At 45.0% G+C, this 20836-nt stretch overlaps 1 protein-coding gene across 3 annotated transcripts in view; it reads left to right on the top strand.

The window, feature by feature from the left end:
* Positions 1–20836, top strand: part of USP47 (ubiquitin specific peptidase 47) — a 116350-nt gene that overhangs the window by 62979 nt on the left and 32535 nt on the right. For all 3 annotated transcript variants that reach the window (XM_054025902.1, XM_054025903.1, XM_054025904.1), the window contains 2 exons: positions 5727–5803; positions 6112–6167. In XM_054025902.1, the coding sequence (XP_053881877.1) occupies positions 5727–5803; positions 6112–6167 (133 nt within the window). The remainder of the gene's footprint in view (positions 1–5726; positions 5804–6111; positions 6168–20836) is intronic.

Raw genomic sequence — 20836 nt, forward strand, 5'->3', positions numbered from 1 at the left:
AAAGACACATTTTAGGGAACAATGGGTACAGTCTTTCATTACAAGGTCGCATATTTCGGCTTGCAGGCAGCCATCGTAGGCCACAGTGTTTTGGCTTTTTTAACCTTCTTAACATGCGGGAAAGATTGCAAACAGCAGCGCATTTCCCATATCAAGGATGAATTGGGTTGTCCATTTAAAATGGGGTTTCAATGTAAAAGGAGGGGGCTGCGGTTTCCCGGTTAACATGCGGCACAAACACAAGTAAACCACCCCCCCACACACACACACACGATTCTCTGGGATGATCACTTCACCCCTCCCCCCCACCGCGTGGTTAACAGCGGGGAACATTTCTGGTCAGAATAGCAGGAACGGGCGCCTCTGAATGTCCCCCTTAATAAAATCACCCCATTTCAACCAGGAGAGCTTTCTGGAGATGTCCCTGGAGGATTTCCGCTCCATCCCCATACACGTTAACAGACTTTTCCAGTAGATGTACTGGCCGCGATTGCCAGGGCAAATTAATCATTAAACACGCTTGCTTTTTTTTTGTAATGTTTACAAATAGTTACAAAGTTACACTCACCAGAGGTCTCCTGTGTGCCCTGAGGGTCTTGGGTGAGTTCGGGGGTTACTGGTTCCAGGTCCAGGGTCACAAACATATCCTGGCTGTTGGGGAAACCGGTTTCTCCGCTTCCTTGCTGCTGTGAGCTACCTACAGTACCTCCATCGTCATCTTCCTCGTTCCCCGAACCGTCTTCCCTGTGTGTTTCTCCAGTGAGAGAGTCATAGCACACGGTTGGGGTAGTGGTGGCTGCACCCCCTAGGATCGCATGCAGCTCCGCGTAGTAGCGGCAAGTTTGCGGCTCTGCCCCGGACCTTCCGTTTGCTTCTCTGGCTTTGTGGTAGGCTTGCCGTAGCTCCTTAATTTTCACGCGGCACTGCTGTGTGTCCCTGTTATGGCCTCGGTCCTTCATGGCCTTGGAGATCTTTTCTAATACTTTTCCATTTCTTTTACTGCTACGGAGTTCAGCTATCACTGCTTCATCTCCCCATATGGCGAGCAGATCTCGTACCTCCCGTTCGGTCCATGCTGGAGCTCTTTTGCGATCCTGGGAGGACTCCATGACGGTTACCTGTGCTGATGAGCTCTGCGTGGTCACCTGTGCTCTCCACGCTGGGCAAACAGGAAATGAAATTCAAACCTTCGCGGGTCTTTTCCTGTCTACCTGGTCAGTGCATCTGAGTTGAGAGCGCTGTCCAGAGCGGTCACAATGAAGCACTGTGGGATAGCTCCCGGAGGCCAATAACATCGAATTCCGTCCACACTACCCCAATTCCGACCCGCAAAGGCCGGTTTTATCGCTAATCCCCTCGTCGGAGGTGGTGTAAAGAAACCGGTTTAAAGGGCCCTTTAAGTCGAAAGAAAGGGCCTCGTTGTGTGGACGTGTCCAGGCTTAATTCGGTTTAACGCTGCTAAAGTCGACCTAAACCCGTAGTGTAGACCAGGCCTTAGAATTTAGTTAATATCACTTTTTCAGCTCATCTAGTCTCAACTTGTTCATGTGTATATAATTCATTACTTAATTTGAATGTTAAGTGCTTTTGCAAATTCTTTCCATATGAAGAATATTACATGTGATTCTTTTTTATTTTAATTTTTCATATATTAAGTCTCCTCATATTTCCAGCCACCATCAGTGCAGACTGCATGATTTAGCTTGTCTGGATCTGTGAGGACCTAAGATATCCCTCTTTGAGGGAAAAATGCCTTCAGAATGTGGTTTTTTTTAATCTCTCCTCCCTCCCCCGCCCCCTTTTTTTGCTTTTTTGTATCACTATTGTATCAAGAAATGGAAGTAGCAATGCAAACTAAAGAGCTAGGAAATAATGGTCCACTCTTTGTGGTAGCACTCTACAAGTCTTCATTGTAGGCTTAGTACTTGCTATCATGGTGCCCCACCCCAGGGCAGTTTGTTTGCTCCTCTGAGCAAGTCTTCTGCCTGCAGCATGGTCTGTCATCAGTCACCATCTGTGCAATATAGCAAGTTAATCGGGTGGTGTTAATTCTCAAGAAATAGGAGAGATTTCCGGATATAGGAAGAGGTAAGGTTACCTGCTTCAGCTGGTCAGGACATGTTATGGCTTCTCCATGCTGCTTTATCCTGTTTAATAGAAATCTTCGGGGGGGTTTTAGGCTAATTTTGCTCTTTATTTACTGTCCCCCTTCTTCCACACCACCTCTGTACAAAAGAAAACACAACATATTCTTTCTGGCTAAAGATTTTGAGAAGTCTAACATTCCCATCTCTCTTCCCTTAAGGGATTGTTCCCTGACCCTAGGAGAAAAGTTCATGGTCCTGTAAAGACTTTGAGGATGGTTCTGGTGAACTTCCATAAGGCATCCTGATGATTAAGGGAGGGAAAGTCTTATCGGAGTGGAAGTCTCCTATTAAATGTGAAAGCCTTGTCCGCTTTAGTCTTATGCCTTCCCCTTTAAAATACACAAGGGCAACTTCCTGCTTGCTTAAAGAGTTAATGTAATAGTTCTGCCATAATTCAAAAGTAGTGGAGTTAATCCTGTCCTGCTCCAAAGCTTCATATATCTTTACCTTAGTAAAGCTTTTGATACGGTCTCCATGACCATCTCATAAGCAAACTAGGGAAATGCAACCTAGATGGTGCTACTAGAAGATGGGTGCAAAACTGGTTGGAAAAACATTCCCTGAGAGTAGTTATCAATAGTTCACAGTCATGCTGGAAAGGGCATAACAAGTGGGGTCCCCCAGGGATCGGTTCTGGGTCCGGTTCAGTTCAATATCTTCATCAATGATTTAGATAATGGCATAAAGAGTACAATTATAAAGTTTGCAGACGATACCAAATTGGGAGGAGTTGTAAGTGCTTTGGGGGGATAGGATTAAAATTCAAAATGATCTGGACCAACTGGAGAAATGGACTGAAATAAATACGATGAAATTCAATAAGGACAAATGCAAAGTACTCAATTTAGGAAAGAACAATCAGTTGCACACATACAAAATGGGAAATGACTGCCTAGGAAGGAGTACTGCGGAAAGAGATCTGGAGGTCATAGTGGACAACAAACTGGAGGTCATAGTGGACAACAAACTAAATATGAGTCAACACAGGGTCACCCGGGGGGCAATTTGCCCTGGGCCCCACAGGGGTCCCCACAAGAATATAGTATTGCAACTTTTTTTATGGAAGGGGTCCCCGAAATTGCTTTGCCCCAGGCCCCCTGAAGCCTCTGGGCGGCCCTGAGTCAACAGTGTCACACTGTTGCAAAAAAAAGCGAACATAATTCTGGGATGTATTAGCAGGAATGTTTTAAGCAAGACATGAGAAGTAATTCTACCGCTCTACTCTACTGATTAGGCCTCAGCTGGAGTATTGTGTCCAGTTCTGGACGCCACATTTCAGGAAAGATGTGGAGAAATTGGAAAAAGTCCAGAGAAGAGAAGACAGAGAGGGGACAGAACCATTTTCAAGTACATACAAGGTTGTTACAAGGAGGAGGGAGAAGAATTGTTCTTAACCTCTGAGGATAGGACAGGACAAGAATAGGGCTATAAGGTGGCTAGAAAGCTGGCTAGATCAGCAGGCTCAACTGGTAGTGATCAATGGCTCGATGTCTAAACTGGCAGCTGGTGTCAAGTGGAGTGCCCCACGAGTCCATCCTGGGGCTGATTTTGTTCATTAATGTTTTGTTTTTATTAATTTGTTCATTAACATCTTCATTAATGATCTGGATGATGGGATGGATTGCACCCTCAGCAAGTTTGCAGATGACAATAAGCTGGGGGTTAGAGGTAGATATGTTGAAGGGTAGGGATAGGGTTCAGAGTGACCTAAACAAATTGGAGGTTTGGGTCAAAAGAAATCTGATGAGGTTCAACAAGGACAAGTGCAGAGTCCTGCACTTAGGACGGAAGAATCCCATGCACTGCTACAGGCTGGGGATGACTGGCTAAGCGGCAGTTCTGCAGAAAAGGACCTGGGAATTACAGTGGACGAGAAGCTGGATATGAATCAACAGTGTGCCCTTGTTGCCAAGAAGGCTAACGGCATATTGGGCTGCATTAGTAGGAGCGTTGCCAGCCGATCGAGGGAAGTGATTATTCCCCTCTATTCAGCACTGGTGAGGCCACATCTGGAGTATTGCGTCCAGTTTTGGTCCCCCCCACTACACAAAGGGGTGGACAAATTGGAGAGAGTCCAGCGGAGGATAACGAAAATTATTAGGGGGCTGGGGCACATGACTTACGAGGAGAGGCTGAGGGAACTGGGCTTGTTTAGTCTGCAGAAGATTAGAGTGGGAGGGGGCGGGAGGGGATTTGATAGCAGCCTTCAACTACCTGAAGGGTTTCAGAGAGGATGGAGCTAGGCTGTTCTCAGTGGTACCAGATGACAGAACAAGAAGCAATGGTCTCAAGTTGCAGTGGGGGAGGTCTAGGTTGGATATTAGGAAAAACTCTTTCTCTAAGAGGTGGTGAAACACTGGAATGGGTTACCTAGGGAGGTGGTGGAATCTCAATCCTTAAAGGTTTTTAAGGCTCTGGTTGGGGTTGGTCCTACTTTGAGCAGGGGGTTGGACTAGATGACCTCCTGAGGTCCCTTCCAACCCTAATTTTCTATTATTCTTCTATGATTCTAAGAAGCAATGGGCTTAAATTGCAGCAAGGGAGGTTTAGGTTGGACATTAGGAAAAACTTCCTGTTAGGGTGGTTAAGCACTGGAATAAATTGCCTAGGGAGGTTGTGGATTCTCCGTCATTGGAGATTTTTAAGAGCAGGTTAGACAAACACCTGTCAGGAATGGTCTAGATAATACTTAATCCTGCCATGAGTGCAGGGGACTGGACTAGATGGTCCCTTCCAATCCAATGTTTCTATGCTAAATGTAACTATAAATCTACATTATTGTTTTACTGACAAGAGCTCCATTTGAAGTCAATGGCAAAATTCCCATTGAGTCAAGATTTTATCCTAGATTTGTCCCTAAAAAGAACTTAGTAGCCTTACTCCCAAAACACTTACAAAAGTTATGATGGTGATGCTAGTGGATGCTCTGAGGACCGACTACGTCTATGGGTGGGTGGGTGTGTGTGTGTGTACACATACAATATTGAATTTGAGGTGTAGCTTAAGCAAAGCCATACTGTTACTGTACCATTTTAAATTAGGCAAATCCATCGCTTGTAGTTATTAGGGTTTCTTTGGTAACTGACACAAAGTGTTTTAAGAGAGCTTACAACTTGCTTTTCTTCTACATTTTTCCAGTTGGGACTGATTTTTTTGAAGTATGACCTTCTTTGAACTCTTATCTAATAGGAAATGTGCCTTCTGGGATTTTCTACGTTGAATGTATTTACTTGAATTTTTAAACCATGCTATAGAAGTAACTTTTGAAATTCATATGGAAGTTGAAAGAGACTGTATTTGCTGTCATGTTTCTCATAATGCATATTAAAATTGGTCTAAAACTCACACTTCAAAAAAATTAAGGATATTTATTTTTCAACCTAAATGGGAGATCTAATCACCTCTAGACACACAACTTTTATTTTCTTGTGCATTTAGAAAATAAAAAGAAACAAATGTAAAATAGTGATGAGTTTAGTATGATTGTCAGTTTTTCCAATATTAATAAATGCTCATTGACTATTGTTACTTGACAAAGAATGAACTTTAAAAAAAAAAAAAAACTGGTTTTGCTTCTAGATTACCCAAGAAGATATTAAGAAAACATATGGTGGGTCCTCTGGGAGCAGAGGCTATTATTCCAGTGCTTTTGCTAGGTTAGTATATCTCTAATATTCTTTCTTTTTTAATATTGGTATAGTCCAACCAAACAGTTTGCATGCCACATTATGGTAAAAATGGTTTAATACATTTATGCAAAAGAATTCTAAAAATTGATGACCATTTCAAATCTTCTAGCAATAGTATGAATTTCATGTTTAAAAACAATATTTGTGATTACTTAATTAATATACAGTATTAGTTGCCATGTACAGCTATTTATTATATTAATAACTTTAATAAAAATATTTTATTTTGGCTTCCAAGTCAGATACTGATATTCTTAAAAATATTTCCCTCTTAGCTCCACAAATGCATATATGCTTATATACAGACTGAAGGATCCAACAAGAAATGCAAGTAAGTGTGTGTGTGTGTTTGTTTGGTAGTGGGTTTTTTTTTTTGTTTACAGATTTCGACTAAAAATGTTAATTTCAGAGTAGGAAGGCTTTTTAGAGTGTATATGGGGTTCTAATTGCTATGTCTGTTAGACTTGATATTTTTATAATGAACTTAAGTAATTTTCATACATGAGGCAAAGTAGAAGTGCAATTTACTTTTGTAGTTACTCTTTACCCTTTTAAAATAATTTGTGTGATATTTCATGGTATTAGTGTTATGCTCATACAAAGCACACGGGATCTTTATAGAGGAAGGTAAATACACAGCATTTATTGAGAATACCAGTTAGCATACGCTTTTTAGACTTAGAGAGAGTCTCTCTCTCTCCTCCCTCCCCCCCCCCCCCCCCCCCCCCACCAGTGATGTTCATAGTTACCAGTCTGTTGTAACTCAAGTCAATCTCATGGCCAGTTAGACTGAGCACTAGTGTGGAGCTGGGTTCTGTCGGTCGCGATCCGATGCTCCGAGGCTTTGCAGGACTGAACCCAGAGTTCCATGGCAAAACACCCCAGCTTTATAGTTGTAAATTTCCATTTGAGTCCATGCATTTTGCAATGTCATCCTGTCATCATTAGTCCTTAAGTGGTGTTATCATTTGATGGTTATTGTCGGGCTTCCCATCGTTATCTCTTATTTGTTGTCTCGCCTTTGGGGGTGCCTGCCTCACCTCTGAGGTCGTCAATGCTGCTAACATGTTTAACATCGGATACAATGGATGTTTTCTGATTGTCTCCTGGTCTTTCCAAGTCTCTCACTTTTTCTTGACCATCTGGAAATTTGTGATGGCTTTCACACCTTATCTTTTTCTGATGTATGTATACCTCATTCACACAAACAATCTCTTACAGAAACCTTCAAAGGTATACAGACAGCAGTATTGTATATTCAGCAGAATACATTGTAAATCAAGCCTTGCTAAATCTTATATCTAAAACAATTCACATTGGGGCTTCAGGCCCTCAATATTCCTCTAATCTTCTTAACATAAAAAGCAACAGAGGGTCCCGTGGCACCTCCAAGACCAACAGAAGCACCGGGAGCACAAGCCCCCGTGGGCAAGAACCTCACCTCCCCAGATGCAAGAAGATGATGCATCTGGAAAAGTGAGGCCCCCACCCACGAAAGCCCACGCTCCCAATACCTCTGCCAGCCTCAAAGGCGCCATAGGACCCTCTGCTGCCTTTTACAGATTCAGACTAACACGGCTACCCCTCTGATACTTCTTAACATAGATACAATAGAAAATCCTGTCTCTTACTTCCTAATTTGTAATACATATAAGAAACCATAGTAGCTTTATAACTTATTCTAAAACAAAAGGGTGACCATAATCACTCATAAGGATTGTTCTGGTCTGTCATTCCTTTCTGCTGTTCAAAATGGGTGGCTGACAGGATGTAATTAAATCATACATTAATTCTCATAGTACATTATAAAATCCAGCTCCTGCATTAGGATAGGAGTGTCTGTTTGGTAGGTTTTACTGAAAGGTTTGTTCTCTTTGTCTTGTTGATATAACCAGTATTCATAGGGCTTCAGGAGCAATTTCTCTTCTCTGTGTAGACATTTTTCAGGTACTTTAAACAAGGATAATAATAAAGCAAATAAGGAAGCTTAATGGTTTTTCCATTTAGATTCCATTCAGCACTAGAACAGCGGGGAGGGGGAAAGGGGTGTGACTAGGTGATGCAGCAGGGTCAAAGCTCTGTAAAGTACAGAAGAAGCTTGTTTTCAAAATATTAAATTGTGGGAAGAACCAGCATATTAAGATTAGTCCATGTTTTTTTTTCCTTTCCTTTTATAATCCAGGGAGATAAAGGGTAGGTCTACACTTACCTCCGGGTCCGGCAGTAAGCAATCGATCTTCTGGGATCGATCCCGGAAGTGCTCGCCGTCGACGCCGGTACTCCAGCTCGGCGAGAGGAGTACGCGGCATCGACTGGGGAGCCTGCCTGCCTGCCAGTAAGTTGGAACTAAGGTACTTCGAATTCAGCTACGTTATTAACATAGCTGAATTTGCGTACCTTAGTTCGAAGTTGGGGGTTAGTGTGGACCAGGCCACAGTCAGTTGTGGAAATGTACCCAAAACAGTAGTAGTGGCTACACAAAATATCTTACCACCTAATCAGTCAGAATAGAATATTTTTTTTATTTTTTTTTAAGAATAAGAATCAATGGAATTACTACAGAGATGAACTTGGTTTGTGATTTCAAAGCTATAGTTTTAAAGAAAGTAAAGCTCTAGTGTAACCCCAGTTCATTGCCACAAAGGGAAGATAGCTCAGCTTCTGTGCTGAAAAACATTTAAAATTGTTTACAGATTCTGACAGCTGGTATTAGAACTAAATTTAGCCATATCAAATAGTTATTCATTTATTTTTATATTGATAACAAAAATAGGTGTCTGTCTGGACTTTAGATGCCCTGAAATAATTTAATTTTAGCCCTCTTCCGCTCCCCCCAGCATAATGGATTGCTTTTCCAGTACTAACAGATTAGAAATCTTTCCACCTCACATAGACCTCTTTAATTCTCAACACCCTCCCTGCCATAAATACCTAGGGGATAGGATGGGCCTGCTGATTAACAGACTTGGGCTGTGATGAACCAGAGTAAGTAAAATCCAGAAGCAGTGATCTCTTATGGGGAGAGCGCTCTCAATTGCCTACTTCCATTTATTTCAGTTGTGCTAGCACGTAGATGCCCCACTAAGGATTGTTTACACAGTATATAATATAATGAAGGGTTAGACCCATAACAAGGGAGCTTTATCTTAAGCATCTCTGATCTCAAGAGGAGCAGTATGGCATTGGGAGAGAGGTGGTCTTGTGGGAACCATGTCGCAAACCATTTAGGTCTTTGTATGTTAAAATCAACACTGTGAATTCCACCAAGAAACTTATTTGGCAGTCAATACAGATTCCAAAGCATTGGTGTGTCTCTTCTGGCTCAGAATTATACTTAATAGTGCAGAATATAATTGCCTGATTAACTTCAGTTTCTTAATGGCGTCAATGTCAACGTGAACAGCTGCCCTAAGGTCTTCATCAAAGAGAAGAAGTTGCATTTTTCTTTCCAGGTGCAGGTTGAAAAAGTGTTCTTGGCCGTACTCGCTATGTGGTTGCTAAGTAGGCCAGTATATCTTAACGTGTGCATCTGTTACAGATGGCAGTCCCATCTATTTGTAGATGTGTGGCTGTCACCAGCATATGCAGTTGATGAATTCCATCACCTCACAAACGGGTGATAGAGCATTCAGCACTCAGTTGTGTGTGCATGCAAAGTTGTGCATATGTGTGTGGGGAATGGATTGAAAATCTGGCCTACGTAATAACATTCTGCCATTGTAACTGTATTAAAAGGAAAACTAGACATTCATCAGTTTCCCTTAACCCTTTCCTGCTGGGTGAAATTTTAGCCTGCATAAAATTGACCAGAAAGTCAATCAATTAGAACAGCTATGAGCAAGATTATGCAGTCAAGGAAATTAGCAGCAAACATTGTGAAGACAACAGCAAAATATCAGTTCGAATTGACACCTTGGAATTTAATTCAAAGAACTTACATTGATGGTTTAGATATATTTTGGACTTGCATGGTGAATTTTGAGCCTTCTGTTATATTTTTAGACAAAAAAGGTCATTTTGCAACTTCAGAATTGTACCATTCCTTGCTTGCTTATTAGTCTGGCTGCTTCAATACCAGTTGTTTCAATGGCAGCTATGAGAATATCCTTTTTTTTTTTTTTTTTTTCCCAAGTCCAAGCTTGATTTAACACAAATCATATTTGTTTACAGTTAAAAAGCAAAGAATTTTCTTCCAGCTTGCATAGATACATTTTGGACAGGATACTACTGGTTCTTCTTTGTATGCTGGTGCCTGGAGTCGGAGAATTTTGAAAGCAGTGTCCGTTAGCCTGCATGTGTGCCCTTGCTTTCCTCGTGCCTTCAACCAAGGAGATAAGGCGAGGCAGGCCGACAACCTCTCCAGTTTCTTCTTATTGCAACATGCCTGTGTTGGAACCTCCAGTGTTTGGAGCTCTCCTTCAAATTCTTCTTTCTGTAAATATTAAACATTTCCTTTGTTGTTATAGTTATTTCTGTAGTTTTAATAACTTTTAGTAAAGTATTTATAGTTAGGTAGACTTTCTACCTCCTGCCCCACCCTCCCAATACACTGTTAGGTGTATCAGACTATTCCCAGAACTCAGAGCTTCAAGAATTGTGTGTCCTGCCCCTGTTCCTTTTCACTCAGCGATGACCATCTGCTCTGCTTATGCTGTCTCAGAGAGGCACATATCGTAGTTAGGTGTAATATCTGCCAGTCTTTCTCTAGCCATACCCGTGAGCCGTGGGAATTTTGGCTTAGAATAGGAGGCCAGGAGGCTGCAGTCACACCCAGGTTGTAGGATTCCCCTCCTGCCTCTCCTACATTGGCCTGAATCTACATGGAGTACACCCCGTGCCACGAGGTCCAACTCTGCTACAGGAGAGTCTGTACCCACAGAGCCCCATCAGGGTCTCATCAGGAAGGCAGAGAATGCTTGGACAAACATAAAGGCAGGTCCCCTTCTAAATTGGCTCTTAGGTCGTCTGACATAATGCCACATAAGTTGAGAAAACCTACTCTGTCAATCTCTAAGAACTTAAGATATACTGAGTCCCTGGGACAGCACTCTAAAGCCCATCCTGTGAGGGCTCTTTCCATACCGAACCCTGTTCTGAACAGTCAGAGCTTCCTCCTGACCCTGCTGAAGACAAGGACTGTGAACCAGTTCCACCTATACCAAGAAGTTTGCTACTTTTGCCTCCTGATGATGCAGTCACCCTGGCATCTCCATCCCCTCTGGATGACCATAAACACTCAGTAGTTATTGCACAGGGTGGGAGAAGCACTCCAGATCTCTCTTGGGAAGAGGCCAGGATCACCAGCATAAGCTCCTGGATATTCTGCAAACCACCAGATTCAGCCAAATAACACTTCCAGTCAACAAAATTTATTCTGCTAGAGCAGTCTGGAAATACACCAGCAACATAAGCCCTTACCTCTGAGAGAAACTATATTATTTCGAGGGAGCAGGATTCCTTTTTATCCACCTGGCACCGAACTCTCTCCATAGAGAGATGTGGACTACATATTAAATCTGCATCTTCTGACAAGAAAGCTGAATGTCTAGACTTATTGTGAAGAAAGGTATTTACATCTTCTTGCCTTCAGTTTTTGTATAGTGAACTGTCAAGCAATGTTGGCTAAGCACAATTATTTCAACTGCTCAAAATCCATGGATTTTGTAGACAAGCAACCACAACAAGATAGAGCTCATTTCCAGGCTCTTATTGATGAAGGCAAGCTGGTGGCCAGAACTGCACTTCAATCAGCAGTTGATACAGCAGAGACATCATTTATGTCGATGGCAATGGTCATTGTAATTGGTTATGAGTCATGGTTACACACCTCAGGATTTCCCAGGGAGATCCAAGACACCATGGAGGACTTGGCTGTCTTCACCAAAGGGCTTTTCAGTGAAAGGACAGATGAAAGACACCCTATTCAATGAAAGTCCTTACACATTTCAAAGGACTCTAGAGCCACTCTCCATTCCTGGTAATGTATACACCTACCCCAAAAAGGAAATAGCACAGGCAGCCTTACAGACCAAGAGCGGCATCTCTGTTTTATCAGCAGTGATCTTATGACCCTCCTCATAAGAGGCAGAGTACAGAAGTCTTGTTTCCTTGCATCCTCACATCTATAGTACCATCTCAATCCCATCCGCTGATGAAAATAAAATTTTGACTGGAATTTGAGCTACAAACCATTAACAATACCACCACCCAACCCCCACATACCAGTTGGGGGTCGTTTAGCACTGTATTTCCACATCTGGAGTGCCAGGACTATGGACAAGTGGGTATTAGATGTATAGATTGTTATAGCCAATTTGGCTATAATGATTGTTTACTTCCCGATCTCCTCCAAAACCCCCATCCTGTTCCTCTTCAGGGGCCATTCTCATAAGGGGATTCTCAGGAAGTGGAGTCGCTCGTCCAGCGAGGAGCAGTAGAACTCGTACCTGTTCAGTACCAAGAGAAAAAGGTTTTTACTCTACATACTTCCTAATCCTCCAAAAGAAGGGAGTTTGGAATTATCCGTTAACTGAAGTTTTGCATGGTCACTGTGGCATTTATAATCTCATCCCTGGAAAAAGACGTATGGTTTACCACTCCTGATATGAAGAATGCTTGCTTTCATGTGGATATTCACCCGGTACACAGACGTTTTCTCAGACCACTGCTCCCCAAGTCTTTGCCAAGGTCTTCCTGGTACTAACAGCTCATTTTACATAGGAGAAGACTGAAGTTATTCCATCTCAACAATTTGCTTCTTGCTGCCAGGAGTTGTCAGGAAGCCCACGAGACAATCTCATTTATGCTTCATCTAGTTTCTTCTCTAGGGTTACATCTTCTCTAGGGATCGGCGGGTAGTAATCAATCTATCGGGGATCGATTTATTGCATCTCGTCTAGACACAATAAATCGATCCCCGAACGCACTCCCCGTCGACTCCAGAACTTCACCAGAGCAAGAGATGGAAGCGGAGTCGATGGAGGAGCCGCAGCTGTTGATCGCGCGCCGTAAGTCAATCTAAGATACGTCTACTTCAGCTACGCTATTCTCGTAGCTGACTGTAACGGGTTGGATCACAGAAATCCCCTTGGGAGCTGCCACCCAATGTGCAAAGACTACCCCTGCTTCTGTTTTCCCTGCCAGCTCAGGACTCCAGCACCCTGTCTTGCTGAGCTGGACACTCCCGTCTGGCTCTAACACAGATCCAGGGTCTGAATCACTTGCCCCCAAAGCTGCAAGTTTACCTGAAAACGGCTCCCAGAAGTGTGCTTGTCTTTAGCACTCAGATGCCCAACTCCCAATGGGGTCTAAACCCAGATAAATACGTTTTACCCTACATAAAGCTTATGCAGGGCAAACCCAGAAATTGTTCGCCCTCTATAACACTGATAGAGAGAGATGCACAGTTGTTTGCTCCCCCTGGTATTAATATATACTCTGAGTAAATTACTAAATAAAATGATTTTATTAAATACAGAAAATAGGATTTAAGTGGTTCCAAGTAGTAACAGACAGAACAAAGTAAGTTACCAAGCAAAATAAAATAAAATGCGCAAATCTATGTCTAATCAAACTAAATACAGATAATCTCACCCTCAGAGATGTTTCAGTAAGTTTTTCTCAGACTGGACACCTTCCGGGCCTGGGCACAATTCTTTCCCCTGGTACAGCTCTTGTTGTAGCTCAGGTGATAGCTAGGGGATTCTTCATGATGGCTCCTCTCTCCCCTTTGTTTTCTTCCACCCCTTTATATATCTTTTGCATAAGGTGGGGACCCTTTGTCCCTCTGGGTTTCCATCCCCCCTCACTGGAAAAGCACCAGGTTAAAGATGGATTCCAGTTCAGGTGACATGATCACATGTCACTGCAACTTCATTACTCACTTGCCAGCACACACACATACAGGAAGACTCACAGGTAAAGACAGCCATCTGCAGACAATGGGAGTCATCAAGATTCCAAACCATCATTAATGGCCCACACTTTACATAATTACAGTAGGCCCTCAGAGTTGTATTTTATATTTCTAGTTTTAGATACAAGAGTGGTACATTTCTACAAATCGGATGATCACACTCAGTAGATTATAAGCTTTGTAATGATACCTTACAAGAGACCTTTTGCATGAAGCATATCAGTTACATTATATTCACTTTTTACCATATTTTTCTAAAGCTATCCCAGTTACATTATATTCACTTATTATCATGTTTTTATAAAACCGTATAGACTGCACAATGTCACAACGTCTACTTCAGCTATGCTATTCTCGTAGCTGAAGTTGCGTATCTTAGATCGATCCCTCCCCCTAGTGTAGACCAGCCTTAGGAGTTAAAGGCAACTTGGAAAAGTCTGTTCTTCTTTGAGTGCTTGCTCATGTTGATTCCATTCAAGATGTGTGCAAGCCCACGTGCACAGTCATCGGAGATTTTTGCCTTAGCGGTATCCATAGGGTCGAATGTGGTGCCCACTTGAGTGCCGCGCTCAAGCGTCAGTATATGAGGCGCCGCTGGCCCTACACCCTCAATTCCTTACTGCCCATGATGGTTGGTCAAAGTGCCTTGTCTTGCATAGCAAGAGTGGTAGTGGTTCTTAACAGCCCATTGTTATTTCCTTTCTGTATAGTTTGTAAGTACTTAGTTAGCATTTTAAGTGTTAGTTGTTAGTTTAGTGGTTAGAGTCCTGGCTGGGACTTTGTCCTGGAGCTGGGCATGCCCCGTTCCCCGGGCTTTAAGCCATGTTCTTCATGCAACAGGGTCACTAATGCCGTGACCCTCATAGCAGCTGTTTGAAGTGCTTGGGGGAATCCCATATAAAGAAGTAGTGCAGGATTTGCAAAAAATTTCGTCCCAGAACCCAAAAGGAGATGGACTGCTTGAGAGCCCTCCTGATGGAGGCAGCACTGTGCCCAGCGTTGGAGCCCTCCTGATGGGATTCTGCTCCCAGCAACTCTGCACTGGTGCAGAGTGCCCAACCAGCACTGGGATTCTCCCAGAACCATTCCCCTCGCCGGTGCCCAAGAAGCGTCCGAAGAAAAAGGGCTCCCCAGCACCGTTCAAGGAGGGGAAGGGGGCTTTGGGCAAAGGGCCTAGTTCAGGACACGTGCCCACCCAGGAGCTACAGGGGAGTACCGTTAAGGTCGGACCCCCTAGCCCAGACAAGGATCTGCCTCCAACTCCTGGGAGTGGTAGGGGATCTTGGCTTCTATAGGAACCTTTGTCGTCTAGATGGCCCATGCAGCCAAAGAACTGGTGGGCCTACCTGTCCACAGATGCCATGCCAGGTGCCAGAAGTGGCTAAGGCCCTGCAGCCCAAAAGCAAGCCATGGGACCTCCCCAAAGGGCAGGGGAGCACTATTGGTCCCCAGATCGCCAGAACAAGGCACCAATCCTCACTCTCCCAGTACTGACCAGCCTCCCAAGATTACCTTTGCACAGATCTTTATCACCCAGGCAGTCTCCTAGGCGCTGGTCCCCGCTGTTGCAGGACCACTAGCCATCGCAACACTGACCTCCGCTGCCTTGGTACCGCTTCAGGGACAGGCGGCAATCCCCGCTCTCTAGACACCAGTCTCTGAGAGTTAGTCGGTACATGCAGGCCTCCACAGCCCCGCCATGGTCACCGGAAGGGGATTGGTCTCAGTTGGAGCTGGGGTTCAGCCTATTGCCAAGGGGGTGCAAATCCCTGTTGGCCCGTTAGACCAGCACTGTGTCAGCGGCATGGCAGCAGGGACAATGGCCTGGTCAATGGCCATGTTGGAACCCTTGGGGGATACTGGTGATGCCGGTCCCATCCTTCCACCACGGAGACAACTCAACAGGCATCAACACCCAAGGAGCCATCTCCGGGAAGGAGAACCCGCCCCTCCCCTGGTGATGCCCTCGCCTTCGTCGCCGGCTGAAACGGTGGCCATGCCCTTCTGGATTGGCTGTCCCCCCCCCCCGAAGACTTTAAGAAGCACCAAGCTCTCCTTAAAAGGGTAGCTACCAACTTAAACATCAAAATCAAGGAGTTGGAGGAGCAATCAGACAACTTGTTCAATGTCATATTATCCTCCACCCCGGCCCGCATTGCATTACCTGTCCACTCAGGTACTATAGAAGTATTTCGTCCCCACCAAGGGGTTTGACTATCTCTATACGTACCCATTAGTGGGGTCGCTGGTCGTGTCCACAGTTAACAGGAGGGACAGGTGAGCGGCACACCAAAAAATAGACATCAAACAACTAGACCTCTTTGGCAGAAAGATTTATTCGACGGCTAGCCTACATTTCCGGGTATCCAAACACCAGGCCCTGTTGGGAAGGTACAATTTTAATTTATGGAACTCCCTTATCAAGTTCAGGGAGGCCCTTCCACAGGACCTGGCCCTTGAGTTTGCCACAATCCTGGAAGAGAGCAAAGCGGTGGCAAAGGGCACCCTCCATATGTTGGGAGATGCTACAGACTTGGCCACCAGAGTGGCCATGAGGCGCAGCTCTTGGCTACCATCTTTGGGGTTATCCCAAGAGAAGCAGGCCACAATCCAGGACCTCCTGTTTGAGGGTGCAGCGCTCTTCTCTGAGCTCACTGACGCAAGGCTGCATGGTCTTAAAGACTTCTGGGCTACCCTGCGGTCACTGGGCCTCCATACTCCAGAGCAGGCCAGAAAGCAGTTCCGGCTTCCTCCACCTCGGTCCTAGAGGCTTTCCCGGCAGGGGACCTACAGGAGATAGGACAAAGACAAAGGGTTTAAGTGACACCGCCCTTCGTTCTCTCGATTGCCTGCTCAACCTGGCCCTTCGAAACACCACAGGGGTCAGAGACAGCCGTTTTGAGCTACATGGTGGTCCGGCACTTAAGTGGTCCGGCACTTACGTGGTCCGGCACGCACAGCTCCATCTCAGGCCCTTCCAGATGTGGCTCGCGTCGGTTTTCATCCCCAACAGAGACAACATAAACCAGGTAGTCAAGATTTTGGACCACATACTGTCATTGCTCACTTGGTAGTTGGACCCCACATTGGGGTTGGAGGGAGTCCCCTTCGCAGCCCTGTTCCCGTCAATCAACCTGGTCTCTGATGCTTTAGCTCTGGGATGGGGAGCCGATCTGGGCAATCTCTGCATGCGAAGTTGTTGGTCGAGTCGCGATTGCTCCTTACACATATATGTCAGGGAGCTCGGAGTGGTACGCTTAGCCTGTCAAGCTTCCCTGCCTCATATGAAAGGCAGAGTGGTTCAGGTCCTGACTAACAATACCGCCGCTATGCTCTACATCAGCAGGCAAGAAGTCCTACATCTTTTGCCAAGAAGTCCTCAGGCTCTGGAACTTCTGTGTTCAGCAACCAGAAACACTTTGGCAGATCACCTCAGCAGGACCTTTTCGTCTCCCCATGAGCGGTCGCTCCATCCAGAGGTAGTCAGCATCATTTTCTACATGTGGGGGACTCCCCAGGTGAACTTGTTTGCATCCAGGCAAAACAAAGTGCCACGCTTTCTGTTCGATTTGGGGGACAGACAGAGGGTCCCTGTCAGACGCTTTCCTGCTCCCATGGTCAGGGGCTCTGATGTACGCCTTCCCTACCATGCCATTAATCCAGAGTCCTCATGAAAATCAAGCAGGACAGAGCAAAAAGTAATCCTCATAATGCCGACTTGGCCATGCCAGCAGTGGTTTGGCATGGTGCTAGATCTCTCGGTGGCCACCCCGTTATAGCTACTGCTCCAGTTGGACTTGTTCTGTCAGAACCATAGAAGACTCTTGCATTCGAACCTGATGGCCTGGCTGCCGCATTGCTGAATGCAGATGAGTGGCTCTTGTATCCAATAGGTCCTGCTGGGCAGCAGAAAGCTCTCTAGCAGAGCAACCTACTGGGGGGAAATGGAAACTGTTTACATGCTGGTCTTCAGATAAAGGTATTCGACCCGAGAGAGCCTCACTACAGTTAATCCTGGATTATCTCCTGCATCTTAAGATCGAGGGTCTTTCTCTTTCATCTGTTAAAGTCCACTTGACCGCTATATTGGCCTTTCATCCTCCGCTTGAGGGTAGGTTGGTTTTCACCCACAACCTTTCTGCCAGGGTCCTCAAGGATTTAGAGTGCCTACACCCTAACATTAGGGACTCTGTTCCTTCATGGACCTAAATCTTGTGCTGTCGCGACTCATGGGAGCCCCCTTTGGGCCTCTAGCATCTTGTTCCCTCCTCCTCCTTTCCTGGAAGGTTGCTTTCTTGGTGGCAATAACATCTGCCTGCAGGAGCTCCAAGATTAGGGCACTTACCTTGGAGTCGCCCTACACAGTGTTTTACAAGGACAAGGTCCAACTGCGACCTCATCCGGCCTTCCTATTCAAAGTTGTTTCGCAATTTCATCTGAATCAGGACATATTCTTACCTGTCTTCTTCCCTAAGCCTCATAAGTCAGAGGAAGAGCGCAGGTTGCACTCTCTGGATGTCCAAAGGACACTAGCCTTCTACATTGAGAGGACCAAGCCTTTTCGTAAGTCGCCACAGTTATTCGTCGCAGTGGCGGACAGGATGAAAAGTCATCCAGTGTTGACTCAGAGAATCTCCTCTTGGATTACTGCCTATATCCGCTACTGCTACGACTGGGCCAAGGTGCCCCCTCCTGCGATTGTAACCAGCCATTCAACCAGGGCACAAGCCTCTTTGGCAGCTTTCCTAGCCCAAATGCTGATCCAGGATATCTGCAAGGCTGCCACCTGGTCGTCCGTCCGCACATTTACATGTATAATGCTTGTGAGTCATCTAGAATGGAATCACCATGAGCAAGCCCTCTAAGAAGAAAAAACAGCTTCATGCATTTAAGTTACCTCTTTTGCCAGACTCCGCCTACATTGCCTTCAGGCATGACTCTACACTGTATATTCACCAAACATAAACATGAACACTATGGTAACAATTCCTTCCAGAGTAACAGCTTCTCTAACATGGTGGAAGGACCCTCATCAGGTCTTCGGGGGAGGGATAGCTCAGTGATTTGAGCATTGGCCTGCTAAACCCAGGGTTGTGAGTTCAATCCTTGAGGAGGCCATTTAGGGATCTGGGGCAAAAATCTGACTGGGGATTGGTCCTGCTTTGAGCAGGGGGTTGGACTAGATGACCTCCTGAGGTCCCTTCCAACCCTGATATTCTATGACATCCCCTTCCTACCATCTTCTCTTTTTAGCTGGGCAGTGCACATGGACAGCCATATGTCTCAAGACACTTGGATACCTTGAGAAGCCAGGATGCACGTCAACCTTTTGGAATTTTGGGCAGTTCAAGAAGCTTGCAAAGTTTTTCTGAAATTCATAATGTCCCACCATGTCCTCATAACGTTAAACAATATGGCAACCATCTTTTTACATCAAGAAACAGGAAAGTGTGAGATCAATCCACCTGTAGGTAGAAGCAGTCACCCTATAGAACTGGTGTATCAAGAATCAGATCACACACTGCTGGCAGCTTACCTTCCAGAAACACACCATGTGCTGGCAGATGCCCTCAAACAGGCATTTTGCCATCTATCATGAGTGGGAATTGCACAAGTCAATAGTAAGCAACATTTTCACTCAGTTCTGTTCACCTCCTAAATGAAGAAGAAATGCAACACACATTGCTCCAGAGGTGCTCTAGGGCTACACTCTTAAGGTGATGCTCTCCTTCTTTCATGATTGGGTCATCTGACCTACACCTTTGCTCCTTTACTGCTCCTACCTTGAGAAAATTCATCAAGACAGGGCAAGAGTCATTCTCATTGACCCGTATTGGCCCAGACTGTTTTGGTTCCCGTACTTGCAGTGGCTGTCGTCCTGCTAGCATCCAATCATTTTCTGACCTCTTGACCCAGGAGAGTGGCAGAATCAAGCATCCTATCCCCGATATGCTTCATCCTACAGCTTGGTTTTTGGATGGCCATAATCACTAGAGCTTTCTTGTTTGGAATCCCTACAAACTGTCCTTAACCGCAGAAAGCTTCACTAGGAAATCCTGTTCAGCCAAGTGGAAGCGTTTCTCCATCAGGGCATGTGAGAAGCACATATAGCCCAAGTAAGAGGATATTCCCTCAATTTTGGATTGTCGTCTTTTTCTCAAAACGGATGGCCTTTCCCTGAGTTTTTACGCGTCCACCTGGCAGCAGGCAGTATGTGCCCATCTGATGGTTATTTGGTTTTCACTCATCCGTTGACTATCAGATTCTTAAAAGACCTAATTAGCACCTTTCCTCCAGAAAGGAAGCCTACCCCTCATTTCAACCTGGTGCTGTAAGCTCTGTCAAAGCTTCCCTTCAAGCCATTAGCTACATGTTCCCCTTCTCATTTATCTATGAAAGTTGCATTCCTTGTGGCTATCACCTCAGCCAAGAAGGTAGGTCCATTGGGAGCCCTGTTGATCCCAACCTTCTATGTACAAAAGATACAATTGATTAGAAAATCTCCCAGACTCTCTCTTTTTCTCTTTGGGGGAAAGAGTCAGAGATCAAGCTATCACCTCTCAGAGGATCATGAAGTGTATCTCTGGTTGTATCTTACTGTCAATTTTCTCATCTTCCTCCATCACAAGTGTAGAATGAGCCCTCAAACCCAAGAGCAAAAGCAACATCTACAGCATTGCTTCAGGAAGTGCATCTGGTTGACATTTGTAAAGCAGTGACATGGACTTCCATACATATGTTTGCGAGATATTATGCTCTAGTACAGTACTCTGCTGCTGATGGATCCTTTGGGACAGCAGTCCTTCAAACTACTCTGCTGCCTGCGACCTTGCCCTTTCCTCCTTCCTGAGTATTGCTTGTCAGTCACTCATAGTGGAATACACATAGGGACCAGCACTCAAAGAGGAGGTTTTTTATAGTAACTGGAGGTTATTTGTGATGTGTGGTCCCTGTCTTTCCCTGTGCTTCAGACCTTACTTGGATTCGTGGTAAAGAAGGAACTGGAGAGGCGGTTGGCCGAAATGCCCTTTCATTCCTCATTTGGAGGCACAAGGGTAAGGGCGCCGGGTGCATGCCAACGGACA

The sequence above is a fragment of the Malaclemys terrapin genome, chromosome 4 (genome assembly GCF_027887155.1).
Source record: "Malaclemys terrapin pileata isolate rMalTer1 chromosome 4, rMalTer1.hap1, whole genome shotgun sequence".
NCBI classification, from domain to species: Eukaryota; Metazoa; Chordata; order Testudines; family Emydidae; genus Malaclemys; species Malaclemys terrapin.